The sequence below is a fragment of the Artemia franciscana genome, chromosome 2 (genome assembly GCF_032884065.1).
Source record: "Artemia franciscana chromosome 2, ASM3288406v1, whole genome shotgun sequence".
NCBI lineage: Eukaryota > Metazoa > Arthropoda > Branchiopoda > Anostraca > Artemiidae > Artemia > Artemia franciscana.
In genome coordinates, this window is record NC_088864.1 from 26,033,132 (window position 1) to 26,051,927 (window position 18,796).

The 18,796-nt window shown below is 34.4% G+C and overlaps 1 protein-coding gene across 1 annotated transcript in view; it reads right to left on the bottom strand.

The window, feature by feature from the left end:
- The window catches only part of LOC136039342 (sodium-dependent transporter bedraggled-like), a 129,232-nt gene that overhangs the window by 100,265 nt on the left and 10,171 nt on the right, over positions 1-18,796 (bottom strand). The window contains exons 3-5 of the mRNA XM_065722977.1: positions 17,721-18,054; positions 13,472-13,651; positions 204-352 (exon numbers count right to left, since the gene is read on the bottom strand). Coding sequence (XP_065579049.1) covers positions 204-352; positions 13,472-13,651; positions 17,721-18,054 — 663 coding nt within the window. The remainder of the gene's footprint in view (positions 1-203; positions 353-13,471; positions 13,652-17,720; positions 18,055-18,796) is intronic.

Genomic DNA, 18,796 nt, shown 5'->3' on the forward strand with positions numbered 1-18,796 from the left:
AAGTAGTGACAGGCGGTATCCTAGCCTAGGTATATTTGATGTAGGGAAGGGATATAGGAACGGTTATAGACTGCTGCAATTTTGTATGTTTAGTAATTTAGTTATAACCAGTAAAGTATTTGGTCAGAAAATAGCCAAGTTAACAATATTTATGAAAGAAAACAGGATTAATTTGAATAACGCAATAAACATCATACACTAACCTCCATATATCACAGTCAAAGTTGACACCCTCGAAATATTCAATAATCCCAATGTACACGCAAGGAAGGCAAAAATTGGAGATATTTGCATGGGCCAATGGCTATGGTGTTTTCTCTGTGCCCTACCGTCATCATCAAGTCGCATATCACTAAAAGCGGGAACAAAATTAGATTTGTTATGGGTAATTAGAATAAAAATTACTTTTTAAGACAATGACTAAAACTATAATAACACATCAGTAGCATATCAAGAATTACATAAAAAATTTCATTTTACGGAAAAACTATTAAACAGAAGATTATTCAAGGCATTTAGAAAATCTGTTTTTGTTCTTTGTTTTTAGAAATTTACATTCTGTTAGTATTTTGAATTGAGCCCAGACGTACCATGGCTCAAACCTTGGGACAAATTTATCATATTCTTGCGAAAGTAAGACAAAATATCTTTGAAGTTGCTTATTTTATATGTTTGTTATCAAATCAAGACTATCTGTTAAATAAAAAAAGGTGTCTTTTGTAAACTGGCTAAAAAACAAGATGAAAATAAGCACAGGGTAAAAAATAAAGAATTTAACCAAATTTCGAAAAAACAGCGATTTTCTCCCTTCTGAGTCGACCATAATCTTTTAACATACGCCGTATTCGCACACCGTTTTGAACTACTTCTATGTCGGATTGTCGGGTTTTATAGTTCTCTATCGAGCCGTTCATGGTAATGAGCGGTAAGTAAAGAGGGATCCTTATTAAAGGTAGGTACGCCAATAGGAGAGGAGCGTTGACACAGTTGCACCCCCTTTGAACCCTCCCTAGACTTTAAAAAGTACCATAGTTTGGTATCCACTGAAAAATGGAAATAAAAATAAATTCCATCCCCCCTACATTTTCAAGATGCCTTTTTTTTATCTTCAAAATTATAAAAAAATCCTCTCCCTGAATTTTATGAATTGATGCCCCTAACAAAAAGTAATCTAAACTCCTAAACATCTAGGTTTGATATACTTTTTGAATAGTTGATTCGTAATACGTAGAAATTATGAAATTTAGTTACCCATCAGGAATTCTTAGCATAAGGACATTTGGAATAATTATAGAAAGAATATAAAAAACCTCTGAGTAAGAAGTTTGATTTTAATGAAAATTACAGTAGCCCGGAATGGAGGCTTCTACTATCTATACACACAAATATTTTGCAATTTTTCAATCAAGAACTCACGATGTAAATTTTTCCACTAGTCGTAGCGAAACAGTAATAATAGAATATCAAACGAGGGCTATCTGTTATTGGGTCACAGTCAATAACCTGAAAATTCTCTTTACCGCCTTTCTTAACCAATGGCGTCAATTAGGGTAAGGGAGTACTTTGCCCTAACCCGCCTAGATTTGGGAAAATACCTTTTTCTTCGTCTTTATACTGAAAACTAAATGAAAAAATAAGTTTTTTAACTGAAAGTAAGAAGCGACATTAAAACTTAAAACGAACTGAAATTACTCCATGTGTGAAAGGGGCTGTTCCTTCCTCACCGTCCCGCTATTTATCCTAAAGTTATTTACTGTTTTATAAAGTAGAATTGAGAGAAACCGTCAAACTTTAGCATAAAGAGCGGGGCGTTGAGGAGGGAGCAGTCCCTTTCATATACGAAGCAATTTCTGTTCGTTTAAAGTTTTAATGTCACTCCTTACTTTCAGTTAAAAATCTTGTTTTTTTTTTATTTAATTTCTGAACGTTTTTGAATTAATGCATGTTTTGATTTTGGCTCTCCGCAGATGATTAACTAAAAAGAAATTGGACTATTTATTTTTTGGCTAAATGGCTTTCTCATAGTTTTAATCGAATGATTTTGGAAAAAAGGAGCGGGATATGAGGCCTAGTTGCCCCCCCCCCAGTTTTTTGGTTACTTAAAAAGACAACTAGAAGTTTTAATTTTTTACAAACGTTTTTATTAGTAAAAGATACACGTAACTTACGAATTAGTCTACGTAACGAACTTTTGTATTCGTATGTTTTTATTACGTATATGAGGGGGTTTACCCCCTCAGCAGTACCTCGCTCTTTACAATAAAGCTTAAGTTTTGTCCCAATTCCTTAAGAATGACCCCTAAATCACAAAGCCCGTAGAATAAATAGTTGAAATTACTAAAAATACTTTAGCGTAAAGAGTGTGGTATTAGGAGGAGGTGAACCCCTCAAATGCGTAATAATTTCAGTTCTTTTTAAGTTTTAATGCTGCTCCTTACTTTCAGATGAAAAAACTTTCCATAATTATATTTTCATTGTGTTTTTTTAAATAATGCTAGGAAATCCTACACTTCCTTCATGGAAACTTTCTTCCCCCATGACAAAATACTCCATGGAAAGTTCCCCCGACATATCCCCCTCTTCTGATAAACTCCCCCAACCAAAAAAATCCCGCGCAAGTCAAACCCTACCGTAAAGAGCAAATGGTCGGCAGCCCTCTTCACGAACAGTAAATAAGGAGCAGCACGGCTCAATAGTAACCGAAACTCTAACAAACGGAATTTTGATACTAACAGCTCGTTATCCTGATTCTAATTATATAAAATTAACTAAGTTAAATGTTACCCATAAAAGTTATTCGCCTGAGAAAATTTGCCTGATTAAAAAAAGGGGCAAAACACCCCCTAAAATTCAAGAGGTGTTAATGAAAATTACATAATCAGATTCAGTCTATACGAGGCTATTTGTACTTTTTGCCAGGAGAAAGATCATGGATGCTTGTTTTCCCCAGGTGTGATCGAATCGAACTAATGGTCCTAGAAAATCGGAAAAGGGCTCTTTCAAACGAAGGTTATAACTTCTAGTGCCTTTTTTAAGTGACCAAAGGATTGAAGGGCAACTAGAGCCCCTCCCACCCCCATCTTTCCTCAAAGTCGTCTTGTCAAAATTCTAAGACAGCCATTTTCTTCAACATAGCTGAAACGTTCAATAACTATGCCTTTGGAGTTCAAAATTTTTAAGAATCTGGAAAAAATCTTATGATCAAAAACTTTAAGAGTCTTGAAAATAAAAAAAAAAGGTAATGGAAAAGGAAAAATTAATGGATACCATTTGCCCACTTTTACGAGCTCGTGTTTGGTGACCATACATTCCAGAATGATGGAATGTATAGGAGATAAACTCCCCCAACCAAAAAAATCCCTCTGAAAGCGTATGTACACTTCCCAATAACCATTACTATAAGTAAGCACCGGTCAAAGTTTGTAACTTGTAGCCCCTCCAACGGGGATTGTGGGGGAGTAAGTCGTCCTCAAAGACATAGTTATAAGGTTTTTCGACTATGCTGAATAAAATGACTATCTTAGAATTTGGATCCTTTGACTTTGGGAAAATGATTAGCGTGGGAGGGGGCCTAGGTGCCCTCCAATATTTTTGGTCACTTAAAAAGGGCACTAGACCTTTTCATTTCCGTTAGAATGAGCCCTCTCGCAGAATTCTAGGACCACTGGGTCGATACGATCACCCCTGGAAAAAAAAAAAAAAAAAAACAAAAAAAAACAAACAAACAAGTAAACAAGTATCCGTGATCTGCCTTCTGGCAAAAAATACAAAATCTATATTTTTGTAGATAGGAGCTTCAAACTTCTACAGCAGGGTTCTCTGATACGCTGAATCTCATGGTGTGATTTTTGTTAAGATTCTATGACTTTTAGGGGATGTTTCTCCCTATTTTCTAAAATAAGGCAAATTTTCTCAGGCTCGTAACTTTTGATGGGTAGAACTAAACATAATTAAACTTATATATTTAAAATCAGCATTAAAATTCGTTTTTTAGAGTTTTGGTTACTATTGAGCCGGGTCGCTCCTTACTACAGTTTGTTACCACGAACTGTTTGATTACTTTTTTGTTTGGATTTCTATTAAAAGATTTAAAAAAATTGATTCCCTAAGATTCAGAAAAAATAAAAGAATTCCCTCTGTTAATATCCGGGAATTGGCACCACTGCACTTAACCCTCCCCCGCCTTCATCCCTTCTACTTATGCGATGGTTTGCGTATTCAGGGGGTGGTGTCCACCTAATGGTTCTCGAAATTAGAGAAAGGTCCAATTCAAAAAAAATTTTTTTGCTAGTTTGGATGGATATTTTATGAGTCAAAAAGATCACAGCTTTAGAAATGTTGGTTTTCAGCCATTTCGTGCTGCAGCATAAACATTTCAAACCCAGATTGAATCAAAATTCATAGGATCAATGAAAGACCCATTTTGTTTAAGCGCCTGTTATAATCTATCGTCCCCAAGGGTTTACTCCCACGTGATGGTGCGCTTTGTTCTTCAGAAAATCATATTGTAGACTCAAATAATTATAATATATTTAATATTTGCTTAATAGAAAATAATTTTTTTTTTCTATAGTTACATTACTAAGTCTTAAATTATGTATAACTATTATTAGCCCTTTTTTTTACTAAAGCGCAAGTCAAACCTTACCGTAAAGAGCAAATGGTCGGCAGCCCTCTTCACGAACTGTAAATAAGGAGCAGCACGGCTCAATAGTAACCGAAACTCTAACAAACTGAATTTTGATAATAACAGATATACCAAAAGAATTGGCTCGTTATCCTGATTTTAATTATATAAAATTAAATAAGTTAAATGTTACCCATCAAAAGTTATTCGCGTGAGAAAATTTGCCTGATTCAAAAAAGGGGCGAAACACCCCCTAAAATTCAAGGGGTGTCAATGAAAATTACATCATCAGATTCAGTCTATACGAGGGTATTTGTACTTTTTGCCAGGAGAAAGATCATGGATGTTTGTTTTCCCCAGGTGTGATTGAATCGAACCAATGGTCCTAGAAAATCGGAAAAGGGCTCTTTCAAACGAAGGTTATAACTTTTAGTGCCTTTTTTAAGTGACCAAAGGATTGGAATCTGGAAAAAATCTTATAATCAAAAACTTTAAGAGTCTTGAAAATAAAAAAAAGGTAATGAAAAGAAAAAATTAATGGATACCATTTGCCCACTTTCACAAGCTCGTGTTTGGTGACCATACATTCCAGAATACCTGGAAGTCCCGGATTAAAGAGCCCTGTCGCAATGCCCCAGAAGTGTTCAAAAGTGACCCGGTTTTGGAAAACGGTAGACTTTACTGCTGAATTGTTCAATTTTGATTTTCCTTTAAATACCCCTAATATCAGGCAGAGCCTTAGCTTAGATTAAGAAAATGAACACCCATAATGAAATGAACATCAGTACTGAACTAACATTCATTCAGTGAACATCTCTATTTGCACAATACCATTTTCAGCCGGATTAACTCTGACAAGTAAAATCTTTGATATTTTTCAATGAATTCGGAGTAATAGTATCGTTTTGGCGAGCGCTGTACAAAATTAGATGTGAATTATTTTAGGCGTTCGTTTACTTATTTTTTGAATATTATAAACATTATTTGAAAATAAATAAGATTAAGAAAAGCGGGAAGCGATCAAGACAATGTGATTTAGAGGATTCAAGAGGATCCACAGAGTCGACTAATAATATCTCAAAGTTAGATAACATCCTTGAAATAGTCAAAGCAATTAAAAATTATGTCTTAGAACTAAAAATGGAAATCGTTGACATTAAATTTGGTTTAGAGTCCCTAAAATCTCGCGTGGAAGATCTAGAATTAGCAAGAACGGCCCAAGAAAATTAATTATCTAGTATCAAGCAGGGAATATCGGCATTACGAAACCAAATTGAAAAGGAGCCTGGTTTGGGTGAATTAGCATCTAGAGTCCTTGTGTTAGAAAACATGAATAGAAGAAGGAATGTTATTATATGGAATATTAAAAGTGAATCTAAATCAAGGGCTAAAGACCATGTTGATACCTTACTTTCCCACCTTGGAGTTAATATCCGATTTGAGCTACTTGAGTTTACGGATATATTTATCAAAATCCAGCTTCAGGATGATAAGGACAAATTATGTATGCTTTAGGAAAACTAGAAACTACGTGAAAACCTGTTCGAAAGAGGAGCCGGACGTGAATCCCCTTTTATCTATATTACAGATGATGTGACAAAAGGAGTTCGTGACATTTGCAATTCCCTTAGAATTAAACCAAAAGAATTTAAAGCAAGGGAAATTAGTGCTTGGGTCCCCCCCCCAGTGGTCCCACCTGTATTGTGCTTAATTGATAATGAAGAAAAAATAAAGCTTAAGTGGTATAAAGTCCTGTAAGTGAGATACATGTATGAGAAATAGATATAAAGATAGAAATAGTCGCTTAGTTTTTTTTTTTTTTTTTTTTTTTAGTGGATTTATAGTTTATGATGAGTATTTGTGACTTATTTTTTGGATTTATGACTATAGTTGGTCTATGATCTAGCTCATGTATCCATGTTAAATTGCGCTCGCCTTCATATGATGATACGAATAATGGCTGAAATAAATAAGAAGCCAAGAAGAGATTATGTTCTTCTTTTTTTCCTTTTCTTTTTTGTTTCTATTGTTATTCTTATTTCTATTTTATTTTTCATTGTTCTTACTTTTGAAATATTTGTCTTTTTTCTCTTCTTCTTTACTTTTCTTTCCTCTTTTTGTCTTTACATTGGCTCACTGACATGGGATACGGAATTATCATTGAATTTGGATTATGGATGATTTGAATATTTTTCAAGTCCCTGCTTGTAGGTTGGAGGAACTGGAAAAATATCCTCTTGACATAAATAAATATTTTCATAAATTTTCGTCACAGATCAAGATTTGCCAGTTCCTTATATTGCACCTAAATATAAATATTTATGTATTCATGATCTTCCACCTTTAAATAATCATATAAAACGAATGTTATTTTGGAATTGTAGAGGACTAAATAGCAGCCTCAATTTTTTAAAGTATCTTCAACAGATGTGTTAGGAGTTTGTGAAACATTCCTTGACGAAAATAATACATTTCAACATTATGAAAATTATCGATTTTTCTGTGTTAAGGGAAGAAGTAGGTATTTTTATACGAGATGACTTTACATCTTCTTTACGTAATGATTTTATGATTTGGAATGTTGAGATGCTATTTGAGGGTTGTGTGGTAGAAGTGAATGATGGAAGAAATACGTTTTTGGTAATTGTAGTATATCGGCCACCATCGTCTAGTCCTCAAGAGTTTTAAGACAATATGAGTCATTGCTAGATGCTCTCACCCAACAACACCATCCATTTTATGTAATGGGAGATTTTAATGTTGATTTAATGCGTCATAATGCTGTGACATCTAATAAGGGAATGGCATTTTTGAACATTTCATTTCCACAAGGATCTGTATTGGGGCCGTTACTTTTTTTGATATATATATATATAAATGACCTTCCAAAATGCATGCCTTCGGACGATGAATTACCAATATTGTTTGCAGATGACACAGGAATTAGTTTGAAGGCTGGCAACGAGGAGGACCTACGAATGGCCCTTGGAACGGTTGCTTAACCGTTTAGGCGGTTAGGCATTAATCGACTAATGCCTAACCTAGAGAAGTCAGGATTTGTGGTTTTTGGGAGAAGTTTGAGAGCAGTGAAGTGTGTGTCATTTAAAACTATTAGTATTGGAACATCCTCCATAAAAAGAGTGGATGTATTTAGATATTTAGGCATTTGCATTGACTCAACTCTGTCTTTTAAGGTCAATATTAATAAACTCGAGGCAACAGTGTCCAGGAATCCCGTCTGTTTGCATAGAGTAAAGTTCTTGTTTCCTTAACAAATAATGAGAAAATTATATTTTTCATTAGTGGAATGCTATTTTCAATATTGCCCGACCGTTTGGATGCTGACATTCCATTCACATTTACGAAGACTCCAAATCGTCCAAAACAAGGCAATAAGAATCCTGGACCTTTTTTTTAACACACCCTAGGAAGACAAAAGAATTATCTGAAACTAAGACATCATCATTATTTCTTGATATTCTTGATTTACAACAAATTTTTCACCTTAATATAGGCATACGGTTTTTAGAAATCCAACGTAGGGATAATTTTTTCAGTAAAATGAAACTCTTGGTTGAAAATAAACATAGCCATTTATCAAGAGCAAGGAATAAGTTTCTTTTTCCTTTTATTAAAAATGAGAGATCAAGACTAAGTTTAGGATATCAACTTCCTGAGATTGCCAATAAATATAAACTACTTGATTTAAAAAATGAGTCACCGTCACTCTATACATACAAAAAGAAATTGAAAGAGATAGTTCTTTCTGCCTATAGTAGTGGGGAATGAATGTAAAGTGATTTATTTATAAATTAGTTTATAAGTCCCATCCGTGTCTACGGGTCATTTTTTTTTCGCTTCTTCTCTCACTCTTTCTCTCTTTTTTATGTACTCCGTGTGAGATATTGAGGTGTAATTCCTTCTTCTTTTTTCTCTCTCTATTGTTAAAGGAGACAAAACAAGTTGCCTCCCTGTCTCCTTTGTATAAAATTTATGTATATCTTTTCTTGTTTAATAAAGTCAAGTCTAAGTCCATAATTTATACATTTTTTTTACCAATTCTACCTTTATTTTTGCACCAAATAGTCAAACTTCAGTGCTCTTTCTTTTTGTGCTTACCGAGAAAAAATAACGGCACCTTATGCATGATTACAACTTAATTTTTAATTAGGGCAAAAATATACGATGATAAGGATTTTGTGATACATATTGTTCGGCAGAAAAGGTACGAAATAATGTTTGTAATATTTTACAAAGGACCCTTTTAGATACTAAACTAAAAAAAAAGTTTTTATTAACTGAAAGTAAGGAGCGACATTAAAACTTAAACGAACAAAATTATCCTGTATATGAAAAGGGCTGTCCCCTCCTCAACGCTTATGCTCTTTACGCTAAAGTTTTACTCTTTGTCACATTTCTACTTTTTAAAACAATAAAAATTTTAGCGTAAAAGTGAGGTGTTGAGTAGGGGACAGCCCTTTCGTATACGTAATAATTTCTATTCGTTTTAAGTTTTAACGTCGCTCCTTACGTTCAGTTAAAAAACTCGTTTTTTTTATTTTGTTTCTGAACGTTTTTCAAGTAATGCAGGTTCGAATTTGGCTAACCGTAGGCCTACATGAAAAATTAAAACAAAATTTGCATATAAATTTTGGCAGATTTATTCCGTATATGAAGGGTTGGCCCTTCCTCAGTACCTTCCATTTTTAGACTTTCGGTTACTATTGAGTCGAGTCGCTCCTTACTTACATTTCGTTACCACGAACTGTTCGACTATGCAAAACAAAAACAACAACAAAAAAATAAAAAAACACAGTTATTCAGATAACGTTCAAAATCTTCAGCAAACGAAACACAAAGAATGTTTCATGAACACAGGGGTATAAACTAAATATCGTTTGGGAAGGCCTAATTTGCTTCGAAAGCGGGGGGTTTACTTTATAGAATATGGTTTTACAGCCATTGAATAAGGAAGAGTTACGTCTTTATGTATTAAATAAAAAACGAGTTCTTTTTAACTGAACGTAAGGAGCAACATCAAAACTTAAAACGAACAGAAATTACTAATTATATGAGCGAGCTGCCCCCTTCTCAATACCTCGCTCTTTACGCCAAGGTTTTTCTGAACTTTAAAAAAAGTTCATTATTTTAATTAAACGGCCCTTGTGTTTCAGGAGTCGTTCTTAAGGAATCAGGACAAAACGTCAAACTTTAGCGTAAAGAGCAAGGTATTGAGAAGGGTGCCGCCTCTTTCATATAATTAGTTATTCTTGTTCGTTTTTAATTTTAATGTTGCTCCTTACTTTCAGTTGAAAAAACTTGTTTTTATTTAATTTCTGATCGTTTTTAAATAATGCCGGGAAATCTGGCTTCTCCTCAAGGATAATCCCTCCATATAAATACATTCTCTCACAAAAATCCCCGCCCCTCGCCAGGTAAATTCCTCCCAGACAATTCCATTCTAGCTGAAAATTCCCCTCGAAGAATTTCTAGCGGACGGTTCCAGGCGAAGAATTTTTCCTATCATATTTTCATTTTTGAAAGACATTCATTTGAAAAGATTGTTTTTAAAATGATTCCGGAAACCCCCTCCTCCGTGGAAAAGTTTTCCAGCAAATACAGCAGTTCCCTAGTAGAAAGTTGTTCCCGTAGAAAATTCCCTCCTGAGAGATTATCCCATGGAAAGCCCCCTCAAGGTGAATTTCTCCGATAAAAATCCCCCTACTACGGAAAGATACTCTAGACAACTCCAAACCGGTAAAATTCCCCCCCCAGACAATTCCCCTTAACATCTCCACATGAAAGCTAGTGCCACAAAAGGCACTTGAAATTTTAATTTCCGTTTGAATGATCCCTTTCCCGACACTCTAGGACTATTGATTCGATGCAATCACCCCTTTGGGGAAAAAACAGACAAATAAACACGCAGTCGTGATCTTTCTTCTGGCAAAAAAAAAATATGCAAAATTTGACATTTTTCTAGATGGGATCTTGAAACTTCTAAAACAAGGTTCTTTGATACGCTGAATCTGATGATGCACTGAATCTGAGTTGCACTGATCAAATTTTGAACGAGTTTCAAGGGTTTTCTAGCCGAATTTTTTCGTATTACTTTATGATCTGTAACGTATACCTTTTTTAGATTAACTTTTCCCTCCTTATATTCGTGGCTAACTTAAAACTGACCCTAAGTACTAGTTAAAAATTGGTGTTTTATCAACATCTGCAAATTGGGATTTTTTATCAATCAAGACCTGGTAAAGGGCCTTTGCAGCGCCCGATAAAAGACGAATGGGCTCAATTGGATCCCGCGTTTGAAAGAGCCCCGTGTTGCCATCAAAATGAAACAAATTATTTTTGGAAACTGAAATATTCTTTGCAATTCCAGTAAGCGTTGCTTCTAGAGAAAGATCATTTTCCAGGATAAAACCAACAAAAAACTATCTGATACCAACAATGAATCAGTATGGACTAAATAGTTTAGCAATTATGTTGATTGAAAGTGAAGACACAAGGAAATTAGATTTTCAATTAGTTTTAGAAGAACTTGCAGAACCAAAACTTAGAAATATATAAATTAATTTATTCATATTCGGTTATATAAATTTCAAAAGGCATTTTCAGCAGTTTCATAATATATAGAGGACAATAACGTAAATTCGCGTAAGCTGAAAATGAGGACAAAAAAGGACAAAAGAGGACAAAAACGTAAGCTCAAAATGAACAAACTGGACAATCAAATGAGACAAGATCAAGAGAACAACGTGAGATATGTAAAAGGACGGGTGAAAATGAACAGCCTAGACCATCAAAAGTGACAAGACCAATCCAAGGAGCTAAAGCAAAGGGCATTGAAAAAATCCCAGAAGCACTGAAAAATGAAAATGAAGAACAAAGAAATATGTACGTAAATCAGTTACGACAACAACAATTACAACGAGTCATAAACGGAACTGAAAAACAAAGAAATGTGTGGTTAGATGATATATGACAGCGAGAACAAAGAAATATACAGTTAGAAGATAGGCGGCATTGAGAATTACAAGCAACAAAAATGAACGTTTCAAAAATGAAAGTGAAGAACAAAAAAAGTAGCCGACACGCGAAAGTAATTATCAGGATATATCAAAATGACAATGAAGAACAAAGAGTTGTGCTGTTAGAATAGAAGTGGCAGCGAGACTCAGAACAAGTTAAAAAAAAAGAAACCAAAGAACCAAAAATTTTACGCTAGAAGAACAACGGCTTCGCAATTTTAGATGCCAACAAACTGTATGCAAAACCCACGAAAAACCTACAAAGATGCCGTAAACTGATGAGATAGACTGATGAAAAGATGAACTGATGAGGTAAACTGATGAAAAGATGCCGCAAGTGTTAATTACAAGTCATTGGGACCCTTCAACGCTATATCTTTTCACTGTGGAAAAACTGTGGCCTCACTTTTCGCGCAGGAAAAGAAGCCAAAAGGTGATTTATTTGGAGTTTGCTGCGTGCTTGGTCGAATTGCATTCCCACCTCCACAATTTCCAAATGAATTAATTTGGCCTGTTATAGGACATCACTTGCTCTCTAAAAAGTTCCACAAATAGATAAGAAACTTAAACTCATACTTTGCTTTAGCTTCATTCAACTTAATCAATGATCGAAACATAATTTGCTGAGTGCTTGGTCGATTTGCATTCCCACCTCCACAATTTCCAAATGAATTAGTTTGGCCTGTTATAGGACATCACTTGCTCTCTAAAAAGTTCCACAAATAGATAAGAAACTTAAACTCGTACTTTACTTTAGCTTCATTCAACTTAATCGATGATCGAAACATAATCTCTTTTTAAAATGTTTCTGCAATAACCAGTTTCTCGCTCTTTACGCAATTTAATGTCTTAGATTCTCTAAATCGACCAGTTAGTGGTAACGAAATGTAGTATGAAGCGACTCGGCTCATAGTAACCAAAACTCTAAAAAAAGGAATTTTGATACCAATAGTTACATTAAAAAAATTGAATTTTAATGCTGATTTTAAACTTATAAATTTCATCAAGTTTAATCTTACGCATCAAAAGTTACGAGCCTGAGAATATTTGCCTTATTTTAGAAAATAGGGGGAAACAACCCCTAAAAGTCATAGAATCTTAATGAAAATAACACCATCAGATCCGGCGTATCAGGGAACCATACTGTAGAAGTTTCAAGCTCTTATCTACAAAAATGTGGAACTTTGTATTTTTTGCCAGAAGACCGATCACGGATGCGTGTTTATCTGTTTGTTTGTTTTTTTTGTTTTTTTTTTCCATGGGTGATCGTATTGACCCAGTGGTCCTAGAATGTCACGATAGGGCCCAATATAACAGAAATTAAAAGTTTTAAAGTTGTATCAAACTACGGTTACTTTTTCAGCTGTAAAAAGAAAATATAATCAAAGCATCAAAAATTGACAAAATAGTAAGGTTTTGAATCTTACGAGCTGTTTTAATATTAAATATATATATATATATATATATATATATATATATATATATATATATATATATATATATATATATATATATAACGAAAAGAGAAATCACCAATGCAACAGCACAAACACATTAAAAAAAAAAGTATATATATAAACCTTGTTATTTGCTGAAATAAAAGTTCTGTGCTGAGATTGATATTCGTGTATATAGAGAATATTCAGAGTGGCAGGAAGATATAACTTTACATAATTACTGCCAAGAGGTGTTCTATGCTTTATCCCATGTTATTGGTCACCATAAGCTAAGGGAAAAATCATTTTTTGTCAAAATTTCGCATAACCTCCCTGGAATTACCGCAGCCAAAATACGGATGAGGGCATACCTTGACTCTCTTCGCCTAGACCTTGAAGTCGCTACAGGATTGGAAACTGATTCAGAGCTGGAAGAAGACGACGAATCTGGGGAAGTTCTGGCTGTTGTACGACGAGTCCTTCGACGACGTCGACGATTGTTAGAGTCAGTAGGACGTCTTGTATTTCCCATCCGAGTGGAAAGAGACACCCTAGAAATTTGAAATCCTTATTTAAAATAACTTTACATAAAGTATTAAAACCGAGGATTTACAAACACCAGTAAAAAGGGGAAAAAATAACATAGGCCAAATTTTGATCAAGTCATACTGGAATTCTGGATGAACTAATTTAAACCTTGTCCATGACAGTAAAGAGTCACATTAAAAAAAAGTGACATTATGTCAAAAGTGATATTGGAAAAATAAATCTAGATTCATTAAAAAAAATAATTATAAAAAAAACTGAAAAAATGTCCCCCGAACGAAAATTCTGGATACGCCCTTGTGCCCACTATTACCAAAAACACACCAACTTCATGTGGAGCTCTTTTTCTATTAAAATTGGATTTCTGATTTTTTATTTTATTTTTTTCTAAAATACATTTGGTAATGCAAGTTTCCACTTAACCAATTCAGACAATCAGATTTCATTTACCGTCCTTGGTTATTATACAAATTTATAAGATTATGGCTTGGTACTTTAAAATTTCAAAACGCTGAGAATTTCATTATTTATCGCTAATCACAGTAAATAGACTCTTTCACTTTTGTAACGATGTCAATTCTTTCTTTAAATATTTTTTACCACACTGTTTTTGTGCAATAGCATTCATTCTTGAAGCACAGAGAAAAATTTTCTTTAACACAAGGGGGGAGTGGCAGCGTCACTCGTATATAGGATAGCGTTTGTTCGTTGTTAAGCTTAAATTCCACTAGTTTCTTTCATTTGATTAAGTTTGTTTTTTATTTAATTTCAATCCATTTTAATATCATATTGCTGGTGATCTAATTATTCAGAAGGCTACCATTCGATTGAAACTCCTGCCTTTTCCTAATTTTGCATAGCAAGTAAGGTCTCACTAATGTGTATTTGCTTCACACATTAAAACGTAAGTTCCTAAATATGAGATAAGAATTTGTTTTAAGAACCAGTTTTTTTTATAATCTTTTAATAAATAAAAATTATTGTTTCCCATTGAAAACACTGGACCAAAGAAAAGTAAAAACCTGCCAATGTCATTGTGGCCAAAAATTGCAAAAAATAAACTCTGAATGTTAAGAATCTGATGTAAGCAAAGAAGATTCAAAGGCTTGAAAAAATAAACTGCAATTTTCCAATTTGAAATTTTTTCCTTATTTCTAATTAAGGAGGAGATTTTATTTTTGCAACTGATTCCAGGGAACTTAGAAATTTTAGGCTTATGACTCGTACGAAATCCGCATAGAAACGGCTTGTCGGGATATGACTCTATTCAAAGGTATTTTCCAAATTAAGCTATCACTAACTGGTGTCTCCGAAGTATATCAAACCCAGCCTGAGACAAAGCAGGGTATGCTTACCGAACAGCGCATACAACTCGTTACCTTTTTATGAACCCTTCTGACTGTATGCAATTTCCATCATAAAAAATACTCGTTTGCCCTCTGGGTTCAGGCACGCACAAAAAAAAACTTCTAATCTCTTGTGAGCATCCAAAAATAAGAACCTGCTGATTCTAAGTATTTAAAAGTACTTCGAAAAAACGCTCGCTTCAGATATCCGCTCCACTCCACAATACCATAAGATTGTTTTTAGATTAGTCATTGGCTGGGTGCTTTGGACACTAATCAATTACATAAACTAAGATCGTTGATTAGTGAAGCAAATTTCACAAAATTAGACCAATTTATGTGATATTTTCACTAATCAAAACACAGATTTAAAAATATGACCAGAACATATTTTAAGGTACCGTTATTCGGAACTTGGGAAATGGTAGCCTACAGGCAAATTTTCTGCTAAACCTATAAAATTCAGAATTTCGTTGATTTTGCTTTTACTTAGAAAAAATAAATGTGAGGTCGAATTTGCTATGTAAAGAGAACATATCTTAAAGAAAATAGCATTCTGGCGAAATTGACTATACTCAGGGGTGTGGCTCCAGCATTTCATTGTGGGTTGGGTAAGAGAGTCTACCTCCAAAGAGTCAAAGGGCATGTACTATTTAGTCATTTTTTCTCCAAATTATTAACGAGCACAACTGCCCCCTAAAATGATGACACCACTGACTATATTGGAAAATTTTTAGCGAAAAAACGTGTGGACGCCAGCTGACCCATTCCCTGTTAGTCTAGCGACATACAATGCGTATGGCTAAAGAGAATAGGAATGTCACTTCACAAGGGAAAGTGTCACATAAATCACAAGTCATAACAGGTTATTACAAGCAAGTTTGAAAAGAAGTGTACAATATAGCCATATTCCTTAAATTAAATTGCGCTGGTTCTTCTGCTTTTGACAAATACCGTGTTTTTTGTTCAAACGGTAATAAACGGGGAACAAAAAATTGGCAAAAGAAAAGTATTAGGCAAATTTAGAGTAGACTACTCGTTTCCAGATTTGATCACATAACGAGCCAAACATACTCACAAAAAAGCACTAGTTTTTGCAATAACTTTCTTACTATTCCATTTAACTGGTAATAAGGAAATGATAAATGGAAATAAGGATTTTTTATTGGAAAGTCATAAGAGATAGCCTGTTTCAAACATAAAATTTGAATTAAAAGACATCAAACGCTTCTAATTTTCAAGGTTATTTTTTGCGGCTCAAATTCTACCAACAAATTTGTTGTAAACATAGCTCCAACTAAAAGGCCAATTGATAAGTGTAAATACTCCCTCGCGGGGTTCTTAAGGGGGGTAGTTAGGGGGTTCGAGCACTTTACATGGTGCCCAAAGCACTTTATACAACTACCTTTGATATTATAATATTTCAGCTTTTTGGTTATCTTCTCAAGCTTTCCTATTCTGTATAAAACTCGTAATAGTACCTACGATTAAGGTATTCAGGTTCACTAATTGATTTTGTATCATAAGCTTAAAAACCGTTTCCTAGACATATTAAATTTAAAAAAAAACATGTTTTTTTCAACAGAAAGTAAGGAGCAATGTTAAAACTTAAAACAAAAAGAAATAATTACGTATATAATGGAGGTTGCTCACCCTCCTCAACACCCCGCTCTTCATACTAAAGTTCTTTTAGTGCTTTCTAAAAAGCTTCCTGTTATTCTAATTAAACAAACCTTGTGTTTCAGGAGTCGTTCTTAAAGAATCGAGACAAAATTCAAACTCTAGTGTGAAGAGTGAGGTACTGAGGAGGGGACAACCCCGCTCATATACGTAATGATTTCTGTTCGTTTTAAGCTTGAATGGTGTCCCTTAGTTTTAGTTAATAAAAACTTGTCTTTTTTATTTAATTTCTGATAGTTTTTTAAATAATGCCTGGAATTCTGGCTCCACCTCCAAGGGAAAATCCATTCCCAATGGAAATATTCTCTAGAAAATTCAATTCCTGTGAAAATTTGCCCCGGACAATTATCCTTAATATCTCCTGACGTAAAATTGAGTCAGCAAAGAGAAAGCAAGACATATAAAAAGAATCTGGTAAAGCAATTCTGGCAAATTCCCCCAGTGCAAAATTTCTCCTGAACAGTTCACCCCCTGGAAACTTCTCTCTCCATAGATATTTTTTCTCCTGAAACCCCCTCCCCGTAGAAAATTCACCCTCAAGCCCCCGCGAAAAATGTAAGCATACTTTTCAATAACAAATTCTATACGTAAATAATGGTCAAATTATATAACTTAAAAACCTTTCCCGAAAGACAGTGGGGGGTTATATTATCTTCAAAGGCATAATTGTTAAACCTTTCAACTATGCTGAACAGAATGGCTATCTCATAATTTTTATCGCACGATTTTGGTTAAAAACGGGGCGTGGGAGGGGGACTAGTTTCCCTTCGATCTTTTTGTAAAAAGTAAGTCTCAACGTTTAATATACAATTCCTCGAAAAGGATGAAATGTTCCCAGTGGCATAGAAGCTAGAGAGCAGTACATACTAGTTATTCTACTCAGGCATATGCATAGTGAGACGGACATTGTATTTACGGTTACCCCTATATTAGTTTTCTCATAGTTCAATAGTTTTTTGTGTATTCTTTCTTTTTAACACCCAAAATAAGTTCCTGCACTAATACATGGCTGCTTCTAAAAAAAAAAAAAAATCATGATGGATCCTACCTTCTTTCACTGATCTGCGGCGGAGGCTGAATTGGCTGCTCAGATGGCTCTCTCAGTCTTTCACTCACAACTACACTTAATAAACTTGTCACAAGAACCTGAGCTGGCATATTCCGAGATTCTTGCTCATCATACTGTACATTTTCAGCCCGTGCCTGCACTGGCAGCTCAATGGGCTGAATTTCCCTCATTGATCTGCGCGACTCTAAAGATCTACTTAATTCTTGATCAGATGGTATCCTTCTCACAAATCTCATAGACTGTCTAAGGAAGCCTGGAAAAATTGAATTTGAAGAATCCTGGGAAGTACTTGGCTGATCGTCCTCCACAGCATCTGGAATCAAAATAGTAGAAATAGCTTGATGAAATTAATATTCCAAGCTTGGATATAAGACCCTGAATCCTTTTATCCTCGTTTATCAAAAACTACTGGGGCAGCGAAATGTTTTTTACACCGTGCTCAAGTAAACCCGGATATTTCGTAATTTCAGGCAATTAAAACACTAACCCACAAATTACAAGGAATTAAACGTAAAACACAAATCAAGCGTGTTCTTGACACTTCATAAATTAAAATTGATACATGTATAAGGACAAATGAATTGAGCAGTGGAGAAAGAATACCATTCATAAAACCTCGTTTTTTCAAATTATTTTTCACGTCAACTAGTAGATATTTAAAAACAAGTTCTACAATTTGCCGTAGATCTGCTCATCGCTACTAATGTTTCCTAATAAGTTCAATCCAAATTTTTACTGAATACGTTAACTTCCTCCTAGAAGCCGGTAAACGACTTTAGTTTTAGTCTAATGTCTCGAAAGCAATCATTTTAATGATACAAACCCTTTACAGATGAATGCATCATTTTTTCTTACAATAACAGGGTAAGTTTGCTTGAAAATAACAAAAACTAGAATACAAATCAATGATCCTGCAAACAGGGAAAGGGCTGGCTATAAAAAAAAACGCTTCATGGTTCACTGTGCTACTCCTGAATCAGCATGAATAATATGTGTCAAACCGTAAGTTTTGCTGAAGAACTTAAAGCAAGAAGTGCCTAGGACCAATAGTACTC